The 15,916-nt window shown below is 36.1% G+C and overlaps 1 protein-coding gene across 5 annotated transcripts in view; it reads left to right on the top strand.

Annotated features, from left to right (window-relative positions):
• Positions 1-15,916, top strand: part of LOC150096464 (kazrin-like) — a 686,592-nt gene that overhangs the window by 570,032 nt on the left and 100,644 nt on the right. For all 5 annotated transcript variants that reach the window (XM_090408269.1, XM_090408271.1, XM_090408270.1 and 2 more), the window contains one exon: positions 7,045-7,085. In XM_090408269.1, the coding sequence (XP_090264395.1) occupies positions 7,045-7,059 (15 nt within the window). In that variant the 3' untranslated portion in view covers positions 7,060-7,085. The remainder of the gene's footprint in view (positions 1-7,044; positions 7,086-15,916) is intronic.

The following is a 15,916-nucleotide window of genomic DNA, read 5'->3' on the forward strand; positions in this document are numbered from 1 at the left end:
GTGATACTAAGGAAGTCTGCTTTATCTTTAAGTAATGATGCTGTGCTGCCATCTGGTGAGAGAGATGGGAACATACATGGATAGTTTCTTTTAAGCTTACACGGTGATCTGAATGCATTTTTGAAAATTATGGAGACAACTACCGTGTTTGAATAAAAACTTTAGTTTAATATAACTAAAATCTACATTCAACATTTCGACCTTTATGTCAAGGTCATCTTCTGGAGCATACAACTCTACACAGAAAACAAGCTACACTACAATCAAACTGGTTTGTTAAAGATACTGACCAACCACTACAACAATTGTTGGCCTGACCTCTGGTGAAAAAAAAAAAAATATATATATATATACATCAATGCTACTATCTACTACTATTATTGTTAGTGTCCTACTTATATACATATATTAACATCATGATTATACTTGTACATTCCAGCCAGTTGGTATGGAATGGTTTCTAATACTAGCTGAAGAATGGCTAGAGTCCTGACTTATGCTGGATCTGATATATTAGGTAGGCTGAATGTGTGCCATCCAGATCCTAGGAATTTTCATGCCATCTTTGTTGTTGATATTTGGGTGGTTTATCAGGATTTTGCAGGCTTCCTTAAATTTCCTTTCATACCAGGTTTTTGTGTGGTGTAAAGAGCTGGTGCTTTTCCAGTTGATTTGGTGTAAGGTGTTGAGCGTGTGGTCAGAGGCCTGCTTCACCATAATGGTTATATTTAATGTGTCTAATGTGTTCTTTCTTGCGTATAGGGATTGTCCGTCCTGTTTCACCAATGTACGGTAAGTTACAATGGCAGCAGATGCAATAGACTCCAGAATGTGCTAATGGGAGGAGAGGATCCTTAGAGGAGTTGAATATGGTTTTAAGTTTAAATTATTAAGTACTAGTATTATGTGGCTGTCTCAAGCCACATAAGATAAATTATACCAACTGGCTGGAATGTACAAGTATAATCATGATAATAATATATGTGTATAGATAGATACTTGTTGTTGCGCCCAATGTATTTCTACAACCAACAGATAACACTAATAATAGGACTCTAGCATTGATATGTGTGTATATATATATATATATATATTTTTTTTTTTTTTTTTTTTTCCACCAGAGGTCAGGCCAACAATTGGTTTGTAGCGGTTGGTCAGTATCTTTAACAAACCAGTTTGATTGTAGCGTAGCTTGTTCTCTGTGTATAGTTGTATGCTCCAGAAGATGACCTTGACATAAAGGTCAAAACGTCGAATGTAGAATTTAGTTATATTAAACTAAAGTTTTTATTCAAACATGGTAGTTGTCTCCATAATTTTCAAAAATGCATACATGGATAGAATTTGTGCCCATTAGCTTTTGACTGGAAGGCATAAATGACAGTGGCATGGTAGCAAGTTTTTGTACATTCAGTCCTTTCAAAGTCAAACTTAGTTCTATAAATGATAGTTTTGCAAATGTTGCATGTTTTCATTCTAGGTTTTGAAAGAAGCTGGAGTTTTTGTCTCAAGCCACATAAGATAAATTATTTTTTTCTGACTGTGGGAAGGAAGCAGTAAAGCCTCGAAGATCTTCCCATGCATCGTTTGCTAAAGGACATTAGGTTGCAAGTGTCTGAAAGGAAGACAATTTTACCAGAGTCGAAACTTTGATGAGATTGTGATCTACTCCTTCATTTCTCCCTAATCAGTTTTAAAGGCAAGCACACACACACACACACACACTACTTTCCATGCTCTTTTTTTTCAATAATTGTCTTGCCCATCTTTCTTCTGTTGTAATTTTATGAGGGTCGTCTGAAAAGTTCTCAGCCTCAACCATAGATGGCAACACTATATGCAAGATTTTTTTGTACATCTGTTGTTACATGAGTTGTTGGTACATCTGTCATAAGCATCCGTGTAAAATTGCAAGTCATTCTATCAAGTAGTTGTTTTATACAGCTGTCTGAAGCAAAAGTGTTGCCTGTATCCCTTAATATGGATAAAATTGAGTATTGTGCGGTTATAAAATTCTTTGTAAAAGAAGCTTTAACGGCAAAAGAAATTCATTCCAAGTTCATAAAAGTTTATGGACACTCTTCTCCTTCGTTTTCGACAATTAAGAAATGGGCTGCCGAGTTTAAACTTGACCATACCAGCCTTGAAGATGATCCACGTGAAGGACGTCCAAAAAGTGTAACAACATCAGAAATTATTGATCGAGTGCACGATATGGTGTTGGATGATCGGCAAGTCAAAGTGCGTGAAATTGTTGAGACTATAGGCATTTCAAAAGAACGTGTAGGATATATTTTGCATGAAGAATTGCATATGAAAAAGCTTTGTGCAAGATAGGTGCCATGCTTGCTCACAGCAGATCAAAAACGTACTCGCATGAAAATCTCTGAACAGTGTCATCTTGAAAAGGTTAAACAAATAACTGGTGAATATTATTTCGATCTGCTAACCAGACCAGATGAAAAAATTCATGAGAACAGACCAGTTTGCAGAAGAAAAAAATGATCTTTCATCAGAACAGTTAAGGAAATGAACAACGTAGTTAAGGATATAAATTAAATTACACTTTAATAAATATTTTCCGATATTTCGGCAACGTCACGTTGCCATCTTCTAAAGGAACTTACAAACACGTGTGTAGAGGCTTAAGTGCTGTGAGGACATCATGTTGGAGGCTTAATGGATTTTTTACAACACTCAAAAATAATTAAAATAGAATTTAATACTTCCTATATTTCGTCCTAGTCACTAGGACATCTGCGGGGATTACAAAAACAATTAATGTAACATATACACAAATAACAAACAATACTAAGCCCAGCCACGTGGGTGACACTAAAGTTCCCCATGAGGAACTTACAAAAAAAGGCACGTGCACGTAGGCACTACAAACACAGTAACTGGGAATGAAGAGATTAAGCTATTGTTCTCCTAAAAGTCCTGATGGTGTCCTCTAGTGGGCTAAGTAGGTGGTGTTCTTGGCCGTTGGGCTGAAGGTCTGCTGATGTAAGCCTCCCAAATTTGGGGCATTCGCATACAACCAAATTTGTTGAGATTTGGAGTATTTCTTAGGGCTGAGGCTGATTCCATAAATAGTCTTTTGAATTTGTATTTGCTACGGTATATTACTGTAGCTTTCTTAAACCATATTCTGTGGCATGTATCCAGAGCATGGTCTGCAAGACCAGAATGGCTGTACTTGTGAAACCAGATGTAGTCCTTGTGTTCAGAAATTCTGATATTCGCTGTCCTGCCTGTTTGGCCAAAGTAAGACAGTTTACAACTGCAAGGGACCTGGTATACACCAGGTAGGTCTAGGGGAAGTGGTTGGTCTTTAGTGGAGCAGATAAGGGATGCCAAATTTCTGTAAGGTTTGTAACAGGAGGTCAGGTCATGTTTTTTTAAGATTTTGGTAATCTTTTCCGAGGTGCCTCGGATGTAGGGAATGGTGATGGATTTAGAGATCCTTGTTGTGGAGGGGGGGGGGGGATCTGTGGTTTGTAGCCCACGCCAGCAATGCATTGCTATGCGAACAAATCACCACCACGCGTTTTCTCTTAGCGGACATTAATGAAGCTATTTGTGCCGTCGAAGATGAGCTTTCATGCACTTTAAACCACGAACTTTGGTCGATTTTACGTGACGTCTCGTGTACCGCTGCCGACAAAGAATTCGAAAAAAACGAAGCGGACAGATGAAAAAATTCGAAATATTAAAAAAAAACTCTACCATCCATCCAAAACTTGCTACCAATACCGTAATCAACCTTTCTTCAGTCACCCTAAAGCCTGAAACAATCAATGGATGTCACGTGTTCACAATTTCGCCATTGCTCCCAAAAAAATACCTAGTGAGGATATTATTATCCAGATCGTATGCGGAATCCGCCACCTTCCACATCAAGTCGCCAACAGTGTAAGACTGGATGTAGCTTGTGTCCTTTCCAAAGCAATCCCACCAAAAACCAACATATCCAACAAGGAATATAAAGCTCTACAGGAAATGAAGAATAATAAAGAAATAGATATCACCAAAGCAGATAAGGGAAATGCAACTGTAGTCCTTAACCAAAAGGACTACACAGGTAAGCTGAATGCTCTTCTATTAGATCGGGCTACTTACCTCCCCATCAATTACAATCCCACCAACTCTCAAATTAGAAAACTTCACAGGCTCCTTAAGAGAGTCACTTCTTGGCCTGTAGAAGTTACCAACAGATTAAAGCCATTTAACTCTATACCCCCCCCCCCTGTATTTACGGACTCCCAAAAATACATAAAGAAAATGTGCCATTACGTCCCATAGTGGATGGCATTGATTTCCCCCACATACAAATTAGCTAAACATTTGGCCAAAGAGCTCACACACCATCACACATAAAAAACTCAGCCCATTTCAAAGCCAGTATAGAAAACCTTACACTCCAACACACTGACATAATGGTCAGCTTTGACGTCTCCTCTTTATTCACAAATGTCCCACTCAAGAAAACTTTAGAGCTAATCCAAGCTAAATTTTCTTCCAATATCTCAGCCTTATTTCAGCTCACAATGAACTCAGGCTATTTCGTTTGGCAGGGAAAATATTACAAACAAATAGAGGGGACAGCCATGGGTTCATCACTCTCCCCACCCTTGGCCAACTTCTTTATGGAGACCGTTGAAGAGAAAGTCTTAAACTCTGTCCCACAAAAAACCAACCATGTGGCTATGCTACGTAGATGATGTGTTTGCTATTTGGCCACATGCCTCTGAAACACTTCTCTCCTTCTTAACACACTTAAACAACCAACACCCCAGAATCAAATTCACCCTGGAAAAAGAGGAAAAAAAACATCCTCCCTTTCCTAGACACACTAGTCACCCGCCAGCCTATTGGAACCTTGGTTTTCTCAGTTTACAGAAAACCCACACATACAGGCAGATACATTCACCAACAATTCCCCCCCCCCCCCTCACAACAATATGGAGTAGTGAAAACACTATACAACAGGGCTAAACTAATCTGTTCAAACAACTTGAACTAAATCACATCCTCAACACTTTCTCAGCCAATGGCTACCCCCCCCCCCCCAAAAAAAAAGTCCAAAAAATATTAGAACTTACAAACCGCAGATCCCCTCCCCCCCCCCACTCCACAACAAGGATTACTCTAAATCCATCACCATTCCCTACATCCAAGGCACCTCAGAAAAGATTACCAAAATCTTAAAAAAACATGACCTGACCTCCTGTTACAGAAAATTGGCATCCCTTTTCCGCTCCACTAAAGACCAACCACTTCCCCTAGACCTACCTGGTGTATACCAGGTCCCTTGCAGTTGTAAACTGTCTTACTTTGGCCAAACGGGCAGGACAGCGAATATCAGAATTTCTGAACACAAGGACTACATCCGGTTTCACAAGTACAGCCATTCTGGTCTTGCAGACCATGCTCTGGATACATGCCACAGAATACGGTGAAAGAAAGCTACAGTAATACACCGTAGCAAATACAAATTCAAAAGACTATTTATGGAATCAGCCTCAGCCCTAAGAAATTCTCCAAACCTCAGCAAATTTGGTTGTATGCGACTGTCCCAAATTTGGGAGGCTTACATCAGCAGACCTTCAGCCCAACGGCCAAGAACACCACCTACTTAGCCCACTAGAGGACACCATCAGGACTTTTAGGAGAACAATAGCTTAATCTCTTCATTCCCAGTTACTGTGTTTGTAGTTACTATGTGCACATGCCTTTTTTTTTTGTAAGTTCCTTTAGAAGATGGCAACGTGACGTTGCCGAAATATTGGAAAATATTTATTAAAGTATAATTTAATTTATATCCTTAACTACGTTGTTCATTTCCTTAAGTGTTTTAATAATGCATAACCAACGTATAAGCCTGTCTACAAGAATCAATCTTTCATCAGAATGGTGCACCCTTCCACAAAGGTGTTTTGGCAATGGGAAAATTAAGGGATCTGCACTATGAATTGTTGAAACATCCACCCTTTGCCCCCAGATTTGGCTCCATCTGACTTCTATCTCTTCCAAAAACTAAAACTCTTCCTTGCTGGTCAGCGTTTTTTTTAGAATCAAGAGGTGATTGCAGCTGTAGAGGGGTATTTTGCAGTTCTTACTGAGAACCACTACATGGACAGAATAATGACGCTCTGACATCGCTGGAATTAATATATTAGTCTTAAGGGAGATTGTGTTGAAAAATAAAAATGATTTTGAAATTATAAATTTGTTTTTTCATTGTTAGGCTGAGAACTTTTCAGACCACCCTCGTATCTTATGATCAACACTTCTTGTGTACTGCTATTACGAATTCCTACTCTTATTCCTCAGATTTCAATGACAGAAATGCTATCTCTTGTCTCAGTGTTTAAATAGTACCCCCCTCCAACTCATTTAAGAGAATCAACAAATATATATTGTGCATCAGCTGTGTGCATACCGTTTTTGTTGTTATTTTGAAGGTTTAGTCTAATATGGGACAACCTTGTTCCTTAAAAGGAATGCTCTTACCTCTTATTTTGCCTATGTTTGTAGTATTAATTTTCTCATTTTTGGTGATACTTCTTGAAGGAATAACTGTTATCTTGGTGGAGCACACTTTTAATGGGAAAATATACTTACCAACAATTTGTGCTGTTATTAGCCTGGTTTTCTGTGATCCCACCAATGACTAAAATCCAGTACTGCCATGGACATTGAATGTTATTAGGTAGTAGCTGAATTTCAATACTTGGTGTGAGACTACCACCTTGTTCATTGGAAGTGTGAAGTGGTTTAGAAAAGTTCTGTATTTGGTCTACAGTGTCGGATTGACCAATTATGAAGCATATCTATGTTACTGTTAAGGGCTATAGGTTTAAAGTCTTTCAGAAATGGTATTCACATTAAAAAAAAAAAAATTATCTTCCCTGTTTAAGAAATAATCTTATTATTAAGAAATATTGTTCTATGTTCTTCATCACATAACAATAAGGAGATTGTGGTTTGTTTGTTTATTTATTTCTTGTTCAATTGTTTTTTTGTTTTTTTTTATGACAGCTTACTGTGGCCTAGAAGAGACTGCATTACAACACAGATAAGTATGTTTACCATTGAATTTTTGTTTATGTACTTAATAATGTGACGAAATAAAATTCTGATAATGAGAGATGAAAGTAATGCCTTGTATATTTTCTTTCATGGCAGAAAGTTCTACATGAGCACAGCACACAAGTAGCTTAGATGGCACCATTATAGATTAACATATAAAGCAAGTGTGGTGATAGAATTTCTTAATGCAGAAAATGTGAGTCTGATGAAAATTCACACTCATATGAAAAATATTTCTCTATGATATTGTTGATATGAGCACAATTAGGTACTGGGTCAACTTTGAAAGTGGTGAAACTATTAAAGTGTCATGCAGTTTTGTGCACAAGGAATACAGTTGGCATATAGCTATAGTGACCTTCCCATTGCCCAGATGGTTGTGGGTAGGATGGTAAATAGTGCTTATCCATTGAATAATGCATTCCAGGGACATTATTTTGCAGATGATGATGAGGGGGAGGAGGACCTGAAACGAGCTGTTTATAGAGAGCTGCAGCTTCATAGTAATGATTTTTATGGAGTTAAGTATGAAAGAGGTATAACATTATACATGTTTTGGTCATAAAGTATTACAAAATGAAGATTTATTGTTACATAGACCATATATTTACAACGTACTTAAGCTCTTACAAACTGCCTACCGGTTTCGCTAGTAACTGACCAGCTTTCTCAAGGCTTGCATAGTACAAAAAAGAGGTAAATGTAAAAAAGGTTTCAAAATACAAAGAACCGTTAGTACCTGTTAGGTAGCTAGGGTGACACGTTTGCGTGACATAACTACTCAGCATCATGAACACGCGTTACATGCAAACGCGTAATATGGTTATTTGCGTACTGTAGCTCTGTTGAACTGAGGGAGTTAATTATATTTTTCCAGGTATCGTTCAGAATGGCCCCTTGATTTCTGTTTAGGTTACTTCCCGTACGTAGTACAACTGCCGCTTCTTTAAATACTCGATACCTGTAATCCTCGTCTACGTAGGGCATGGAGCTGTTATTCCAGTCTATAGTGTGGTTCGAAGTTGAAAAGTGATGTGCCAATCCTGAGATGAATTCCAGTATGCCATTTTATAAATATCCAGGTGTGTATAATATCCCATGCACGTGCGGTCTTTCCTACATCGGACAGACTTCGAGAAGCCTGGAAATAAGACAGAAAGAACATATAGGCGATGTTAATCACCACAGAACGATCATCTCAGGATTGGCACATCACTTTTCAACTTCGAACCACACTATAGACTGGAATAACAGCTCCATGCCCTACGTAGACGAGGATTAGGCATCGAGTATTTAAAGAAGCGGCAGTTGTACTACGTACGGGAAGTAACCTAAACAGAAATCAAGGGGGCCATTCTGAACGATACCTGGAAAAATCTAATTAACTCCCTCAGTTCAACAGAGCTACAGTACGCAAATAACCATATTACACGTTTGCATGTAACGCGTGTTCATGATGCTGAGTAGTTATGTCACGCGAACGTGTCACCCTAGCTACCTAACAGGTACAAACGGTTCTTTGTATTTTGAAACCTTTTTTGCATTTACCTCTTTTTTGTACTATGCAAGCCTTGAGAAAGCTGGTCAGTTACTAGCGAAACCGGTAGGCAATTTGTAAGAGCTTAAGTATGTTGTAAATATATGGTCTATGTAACAATAAATCTTCATTTAGAGGTATAACATCTCACTCAGTAATAGCAAAAGTGTACAGAATGATAGCAACTTTGTTGAAAAATAACAGCATTGTTGCAAAAGATGGAGGATTAAAAATTGTTAAGTAAATTATATTTTCTGTTGGAAAAAAAAAAAAATAGGAGGCATTACTTTCATACCACACATCGTACTTATTCTTCTGAGATTGTACATAATTTCTATTTTTAACTGTGTATAGTCAGCTTTCTGCAGCTGAAAACAGTTTGATAAAGATGAGTGTTTTTAATAAGCTTTCCTTCAGAGAAAAAAATTTAAATTATCCATTTAGCTGAAATCTTATGTCTTTATTTTTTCTTTAACATTTAATTAGTTTATTAGGTGTTGAGTATCAAATTATCATGCAGCTTAAATTTTACATTTTCAAATAGATTCTGTTAAGTATCATTCTAAATTCTTGAAATCATCCATTTGTTTATGTTCTAATCACAGTTGTGATTTTACATTTAAGTTAAACTTCCCAAGAAATTACATTCTTGTTTTATTCTTTATTCAAATGTAAGCAAACAAAGTTTGAATGCTAAGTATCTTCACAACTAGACTGCTTGTATATAAAGGCTGATGACTTCATTAGTTCTTTATTATCCATTGAATAATAAAGAACTAATTCAGGTTGAATTCATGCAGAAGTCATATATTTCTCATACACAAATAGTGAAAAGGTGTATCACTTATTATTATTAAAATACTCTGGATAAGATAAATTAAATTACAACCATGTGAAAAAACTTTCAACTTCCTGAATACAGAATATTCTAATAATATGGTTCACTGTTCACTACTTATATATGGGAAATATATGACTTAAGCAATAATTCATCCTTGGTATCTCATATAGGTCTTGCTCCCATTGATGAGACCTTAAAAATGGTTGTAATCAGTCTGGGTAGTGGCTGTAATGCATTGTATTATACCTGTTCAAAAGGGTGTTTACTAAACATTATGGGATACTAACGCAATTGATGTGAAGTCATTAGCCTCTACACACATGAAGTTTATTTGTAAAGATACTTCATGCACGGACTTTGAAAGTATTTTCACTTGGTTATACTATAAATTAAAGATGCCAAGAAATTATATTCTTGGTTTCATCCTTTATCCAAGTGTAAGCAAACAAAGTTTGTGTGCGAAGTCATTTCACAACTGGGCTACTTGTATATAGAGGCTAATGACTTCACATTAGTTGCCTTGGTATCCCATAATGCAACGCATATATCATTATGGGAATGGCACTGCCCAGACCAATTTTGACCTTTATTGAGGTCTCATTGGTGGGAGCCAGACCCGGCAGTGATACCAAGGTTGAAGTAATGCAAAAGTCATATTTCCATATACAAGTAGCCAAAAGGTGTCACACCTTCTTACTAAAATACTCTGGATTAGAGATAGAAATTGAAAGTTTTTCACTTGGTTCGTAAGGATATGTGCATTACGTTATAGGATACCAAGGCAATTGATGTGAAATCATTAGCCTCTGTACACAAGTAGCCCAGTCGCAAAGTGACTTCACATGCAAACTTTGTTTGCTTATACTTAGATAAAGGATAAAACCAAGAATACAATTTCTTGACATCTTTAATTTATATAATAAACAAGTGAAAAAACTTTCAACATGTCTAATCCAGAGTATTTTAGTAATAAGGTGTGACATCTTTTGGCTGCTTGTATATGGAAATATTACTTCTGCATTACTTCAACTTTAGTATCACTGCTGGGTCTGGCTCCCACTGATCAGACCTCAAGGGGTCGAATATCCCCTCCTTTTTTCTTATTGTAGCCTTGGATGATTTAACAGGGCTGGAGTAGGAGTTCTTATTCTTGCCCCTCCTTGGGCCATTCTGTAATATCCAAAGGGATGCAGAAGGGAGAATCTTTACAATAGACTGCAAATATTGTGGCTATGTAATAAGGTTTATTAATGTTAATGCTCCATCCAGTGGAACGATTAGACAAAAATTCTTTCAGGAATTGGAGCCATATTTATATGGTGCCCACTGTGTCATAGCAGCTGGAGACTGGAATTGTATTGAAATCCCCACATTAGACAAAATAGGAGGACACCGCAGGAGTGGAAAAGTGGGATATGCACAGTTAAAAACATGTCTCAACAATGCTGAACTAGTAGACATGGAGGATTTGCAATCCTAATCTCTAGGCTTACGTACCCGTCTCCTATCTTGATTGAATTTATATCTCTTCTTCCCTTATAGATAGGCTGCATTGAATGCCGCCCTTATGGACGGAAGGTTGAAGGGATTTGAACCTGCAACCTTTTGGCTGGAGAGCAGATATGCTAACCATTCAGCGTATCCATGACATTAACATAGAGATAGAAGTAGAAAGGTAGAAACAAGTAGAAGAAAGAAATTTTAAGATAAGATAATTTTAAGATAATAGACAATTCACTAAATTCTGCAAATAAAGGACTATCACTTAAATTGCATTGATGGTGAAGACATGTCTACCACTCAAGACATCCTTGACTCCTTTCAAAAACACTACAAAAATCTGTTTGAAGACAATAGTACTATCGGAAATTATAACTGTTGGAACATTAATGGCCTTTCCTGTTCATATCCAAGATGTGCTTGACAGACCCATTACAGCATATGAAGTTACCACAGCCTATAAAGAATGCCAGACAAGAATATCCTCAAGATGTGATGGTCTAGGGATAGAACTTTACCACAAGGCCTGGTATGTTATTCTTCTCATTCTAGTTATTCTATTTAATTCTTTTCTCTCATCAGGACACATACCAAGTGAATTTGTAGCAAGGCATACCATCCTCATTCTGAAACCTAATACAGTTCATTCCTTAATCCTAATACTGGCTCTACGATATTTTTCCGCATTATCAATAACAGGCTCAAAGTGGGAATAAGATATATAATTAAAAGCACACAGGTGTATGGAGTTCCAGTCTGATCAGTAGAATTTAATCTGTTTCTACTACTTAATCTAATTCGCTTAGTTAATATGAAAAAGCAGGCGATGGCAGTTCTATCAGTAGACTTTATTCAAGCATTTGATAATGTCCGCCATTCCTTTCTGTTCCACATCCTCCAGAAAATTGGTATGGGCAAAAGGCTGTTATATGTTATTAAAGGAGCCTATGCCATTTGAACTATCCACCTCATAGTTAATCAGTTCCTATCAAACCCAGTCAAACTTCAAAAAGCAGTCAAGCAAGGTTCGTTGCTCTTTGCAATGGTTCTTGAATCTTTCTTACAGGAAGTCAACAATACACATGCTGTGCAAGGAATAACTTCCTTCAGCTATGAAGGAAAATAAGGTATTAGTATATGCTGATGATGTAGTGGGCACTTTGAAAGATAATGATTCCATTTATATCTTTTTTGGTATTTTGGAAAAATATGGCATGATTAACTACTAATGCAGACAGGGCAAAATTCAAAGTTTGGAATTCCCTTCTCTACTTACCCAATATTACCAGTTCTAGAACTTATATACAAGAACTTTGAAACCTTAGAAGACTGGAACATAGAGCCACTTTCCTTTTCTTCTAAAGCAATAATACTGAAAACCATAATAAAAATATTACAGACATCTTCTTCTTCTCTTCCGTCTAAGATGGGTTGAGTCTTCTCTATTCCCTGCTGTTTGAAAAAGTTCCTTATATGTTCTGCATCCCGAGATGTTCTTTATTAATTTCAGCCAGGTAATTCTTGGTCTTTGCAAAATTTCTTTTTATAATTAATGAATTAAAATACCATTTATAGAAGGTTAGAAAGAAAGATATATTTTAAAACCAGAAATATGACATCCAAATGCTTAATATTGTATTGTGGAAATTTTATTGTTCATTCAGATGATTTTTGTAGTTAGAAAGAAGCATTCTAGGGGACATCAAATTTTTGACTAGGTGGTATAGACCACTCACATTGTGCAATATTCACTATACATCAAATGTGAAATTTCATATTTTCACATGGGGAGATAAAATTCTGTCTGTTCTTGCTATAAGACGTTTTTTAAATAGTTCCATCCTCTTAATTCAATGTGTTGTTATAGTCAATTGCAGGTATGACTGGAGAGCAATCCCAAGCAGAGAAGGCCAACTCAAGGCAGTTAATTCAGATATGGTTAACCACCTGGGTATCAGTAATCTTTGCACTTTAGTTTCAATTAGTCTTTTGGTTGTTCATCTATATGAGATGGGTGAAAAAGAAAAACTGATAGCCTTTGGCTATATGATGATATAAAAGAACTGAGGCTTTTTCTCTATCTCGCATACTGTCTATCTGTCTTTCTTTCTCCTAATACTATCAGGTTCTCTTGCACCCCTATACTTACTACTCTAAGCCTATGATGAGCGCCTGTTTAGTTTTTCACCTCAATGAAGGTGACATGAATTTGAGGTTGCCAGGTAATTAAATGCACTAAAAATGTAACTTTTAAATGTTTCATGTAGAAATTGGGCAAGTGAGAGATAAGAGATGAACTGATGGTTGTCTCATCCAGTTGTTTGTATTTTTTTCCTTTCCATATATTTGAATTTCCATAAATTTGAATAATTCCAATATATCCTGGAGGAAATTGTACTTGATCAAATCAGTTAATAAGGACTCAGTTAATAGTACATTACTACAGAGCTCCAGAAATCGACTCACAACAGGCCAATTACAAGACAAGTATCAGGTGAATTTTCAGCTTTTTTCTGAATTCCTTCAAAATATATTACGTTTATGATCTTTACTTGTTTCTAGAAACATTTACAATTTAAAAAATAAAATAAAAGTTTCATTTATTGTCAAGTTATTTAATTACAGGCAGCTGCCAACAAATTTATTAAAGAAGGTTTATTTCCAACTAGGAGACATAACTTATGTACTTAATTTAATAAGATAATTCTGTAGATTATTTTCTCCTTGCTAAAAGTTAGTTTGCATGGATAGTTTAATATTTCTTTTTTGGAGATTTGGATTTGAAGTTGGGCACCTTTACTTTGAACTTAGCTTATTATGTACAGTATTGACAGCCATTATAATTTATCTACATTTCCAGCAGTCAGTAAGTGCTGTATACCACTAGCACCCCACCCCTGATTGCCCTGCCTGCCTTTATGCCTGCCTTTATATTTGTGGATTTGCAATCCACAAACTCTCAGTAAATTGAGAGTTTGTGGATTGCAAAAGTTGGTTGATAAGTGAAAATTGGGGGTTGGGAGATATGAGAGAAGCATTTAAGCTATATAAAGTATTTTATAGGACTGATGCAGGGGAAATGTTTCAGCACCATTTGGCTAGAGGGGCAGAACAAGAGGTTATCCCTGGAAGTTGGGTAAGAGTTTGGCTAGTAAGGGTGGGAGGACTACATTTTTTGCTTCGAGAGTGGTGAATGAATGGAATGGATTTCCTGAGTCAATTATAAATGTTTTGTCTGTTAATGGTTTCAAGGAGAAACCATGTTTCACCCTTCAATACTGCTTCATAAATAGTTTTGATTACAGGATCATCTTTCTCAGCTCGAACAATCTCATCTTTTTCCCAAATTTGTGAACTAGGTTCTTTATTCTTTAGAGTCTCGATATTAAACACTTGATCATTATCATCAGGGTGTTTAAGAACTTCAGGAGAGTGCTCTAATTTTCCATTGTCACCTTATGTCCTGTCGAAACGGCATTCTAGTCCACAAAAGGACACTGTATTATCAACAAAATTACATGCAAAACCATGATGTTTCAGAAAATCAATTCCAAATATTACTTGTACATTTGGATTTGAGGATTCTGGAAGAACTATTAATGGATGACAAACTTTCAATGGAAAACAAGGAATTGAAATAAAAACATTTATTTGCTTATCAGCTGAAATTTCTGATTCAAATATTCCCTTTAATTTAATTGGATAACTTAAAACTGAAATATCATTTGGAATTAGAGTTTTAATTCTGTTAAACAAATTATAAGAAATGAGTGAAATATGTGCATCTATGTCAAGCAAGATTTCACAAGGCACATCTTTAATAAATCCTTGTAGAGCTGTCAAAGGATTACCTCCATTAGCATAAGGAGCTAATGATACATTAAACTCTCTTTTAGGGTTGGGTCTGTCTTTAGCTTTACCCCATGTCCAATGAGTAGTTTGACATTTCCGTCCTTGCCAGTATGATATTGGAATAATAATTATTCCCAAATTTTACTTTATTCTCTGATTTCTTATGTTGAAAACAAGATTTTTCCCTAACATAAGTCTTTAGCAAAATGACCAGGTTTATTACATCTAAAGCATTTTAGAATATATCTCCTTTGAGATCTTTTATTCCTGTCAATACCATTAGATTTACAACATAAAGAATGATTATCTGCAGGATTATTGGATATTGTTAAATCAGATATTATCTTAAATAGAAGAAGTTCCTATCCTTTTACTATTGGTCTTTGTTGTCTTCCTATTTCTTCACTAAGAAAGGTTTTCAGTTCCTCTAATTTTCCCAAATCATATGATTGTACCTTGGAATCAGATTCTGGAACATTTTCTGTTAGATTTACAGAAATTTCCTTAGACTGTTTCCTTTTCTTAGCACCTTTTAATTTATGAAACTTTCCTTCTCTCACTTTATCTGTACCCACTGTGCTAGGAGAATGAGTTTGATTATACTGGAAAGAATTTACCTCTTTATTATTTGTAGAATAAAATATATCTCTAAGTCTCTCTTCCTTTTCCTTAACAAGTTCAAAACACTGTTCAAGATTTTAACCTTTTTCTTGTATGCTGTTTCTTTCAAATTATCTTTAAGGCCATGTCTAAACTGATTAAACAGCAACCATTCTAAAGAGGATTTCTCTTCAGACGAAACATTAAATTTATGAGCAATGCTCCTAAGTTCTGTGATAATATTCTGAAAGAGACTCCCTACTACCCTGAATGCACTGTTGAATTTTCCAAATGTTAGGCCCTAATTCTCTTACACTTGAAAATTCTGATGTTAGCAAACTTCTAAATTCTGCATAACTGTTGGTGTCTCTCAGTAAAGGAGATGTGTTTAAGATGACGAAGTATAATTAGCAAATGAAAATCTGACCATTTTCCTTAATCTCTAATTTTTTCTGCATATTTAAAAAATGTTTCTACACTTTCACTAATAG

Source organism: Typopeltis vanoorti, chromosome 18 (assembly GCF_054136105.1).
Source record: "Typopeltis vanoorti isolate ZY-2024b chromosome 18, IOZ_Tvanoo_1.0, whole genome shotgun sequence".
Taxonomy (NCBI): Eukaryota; Metazoa; Arthropoda; class Arachnida; order Uropygi; family Thelyphonidae; genus Typopeltis; species Typopeltis vanoorti.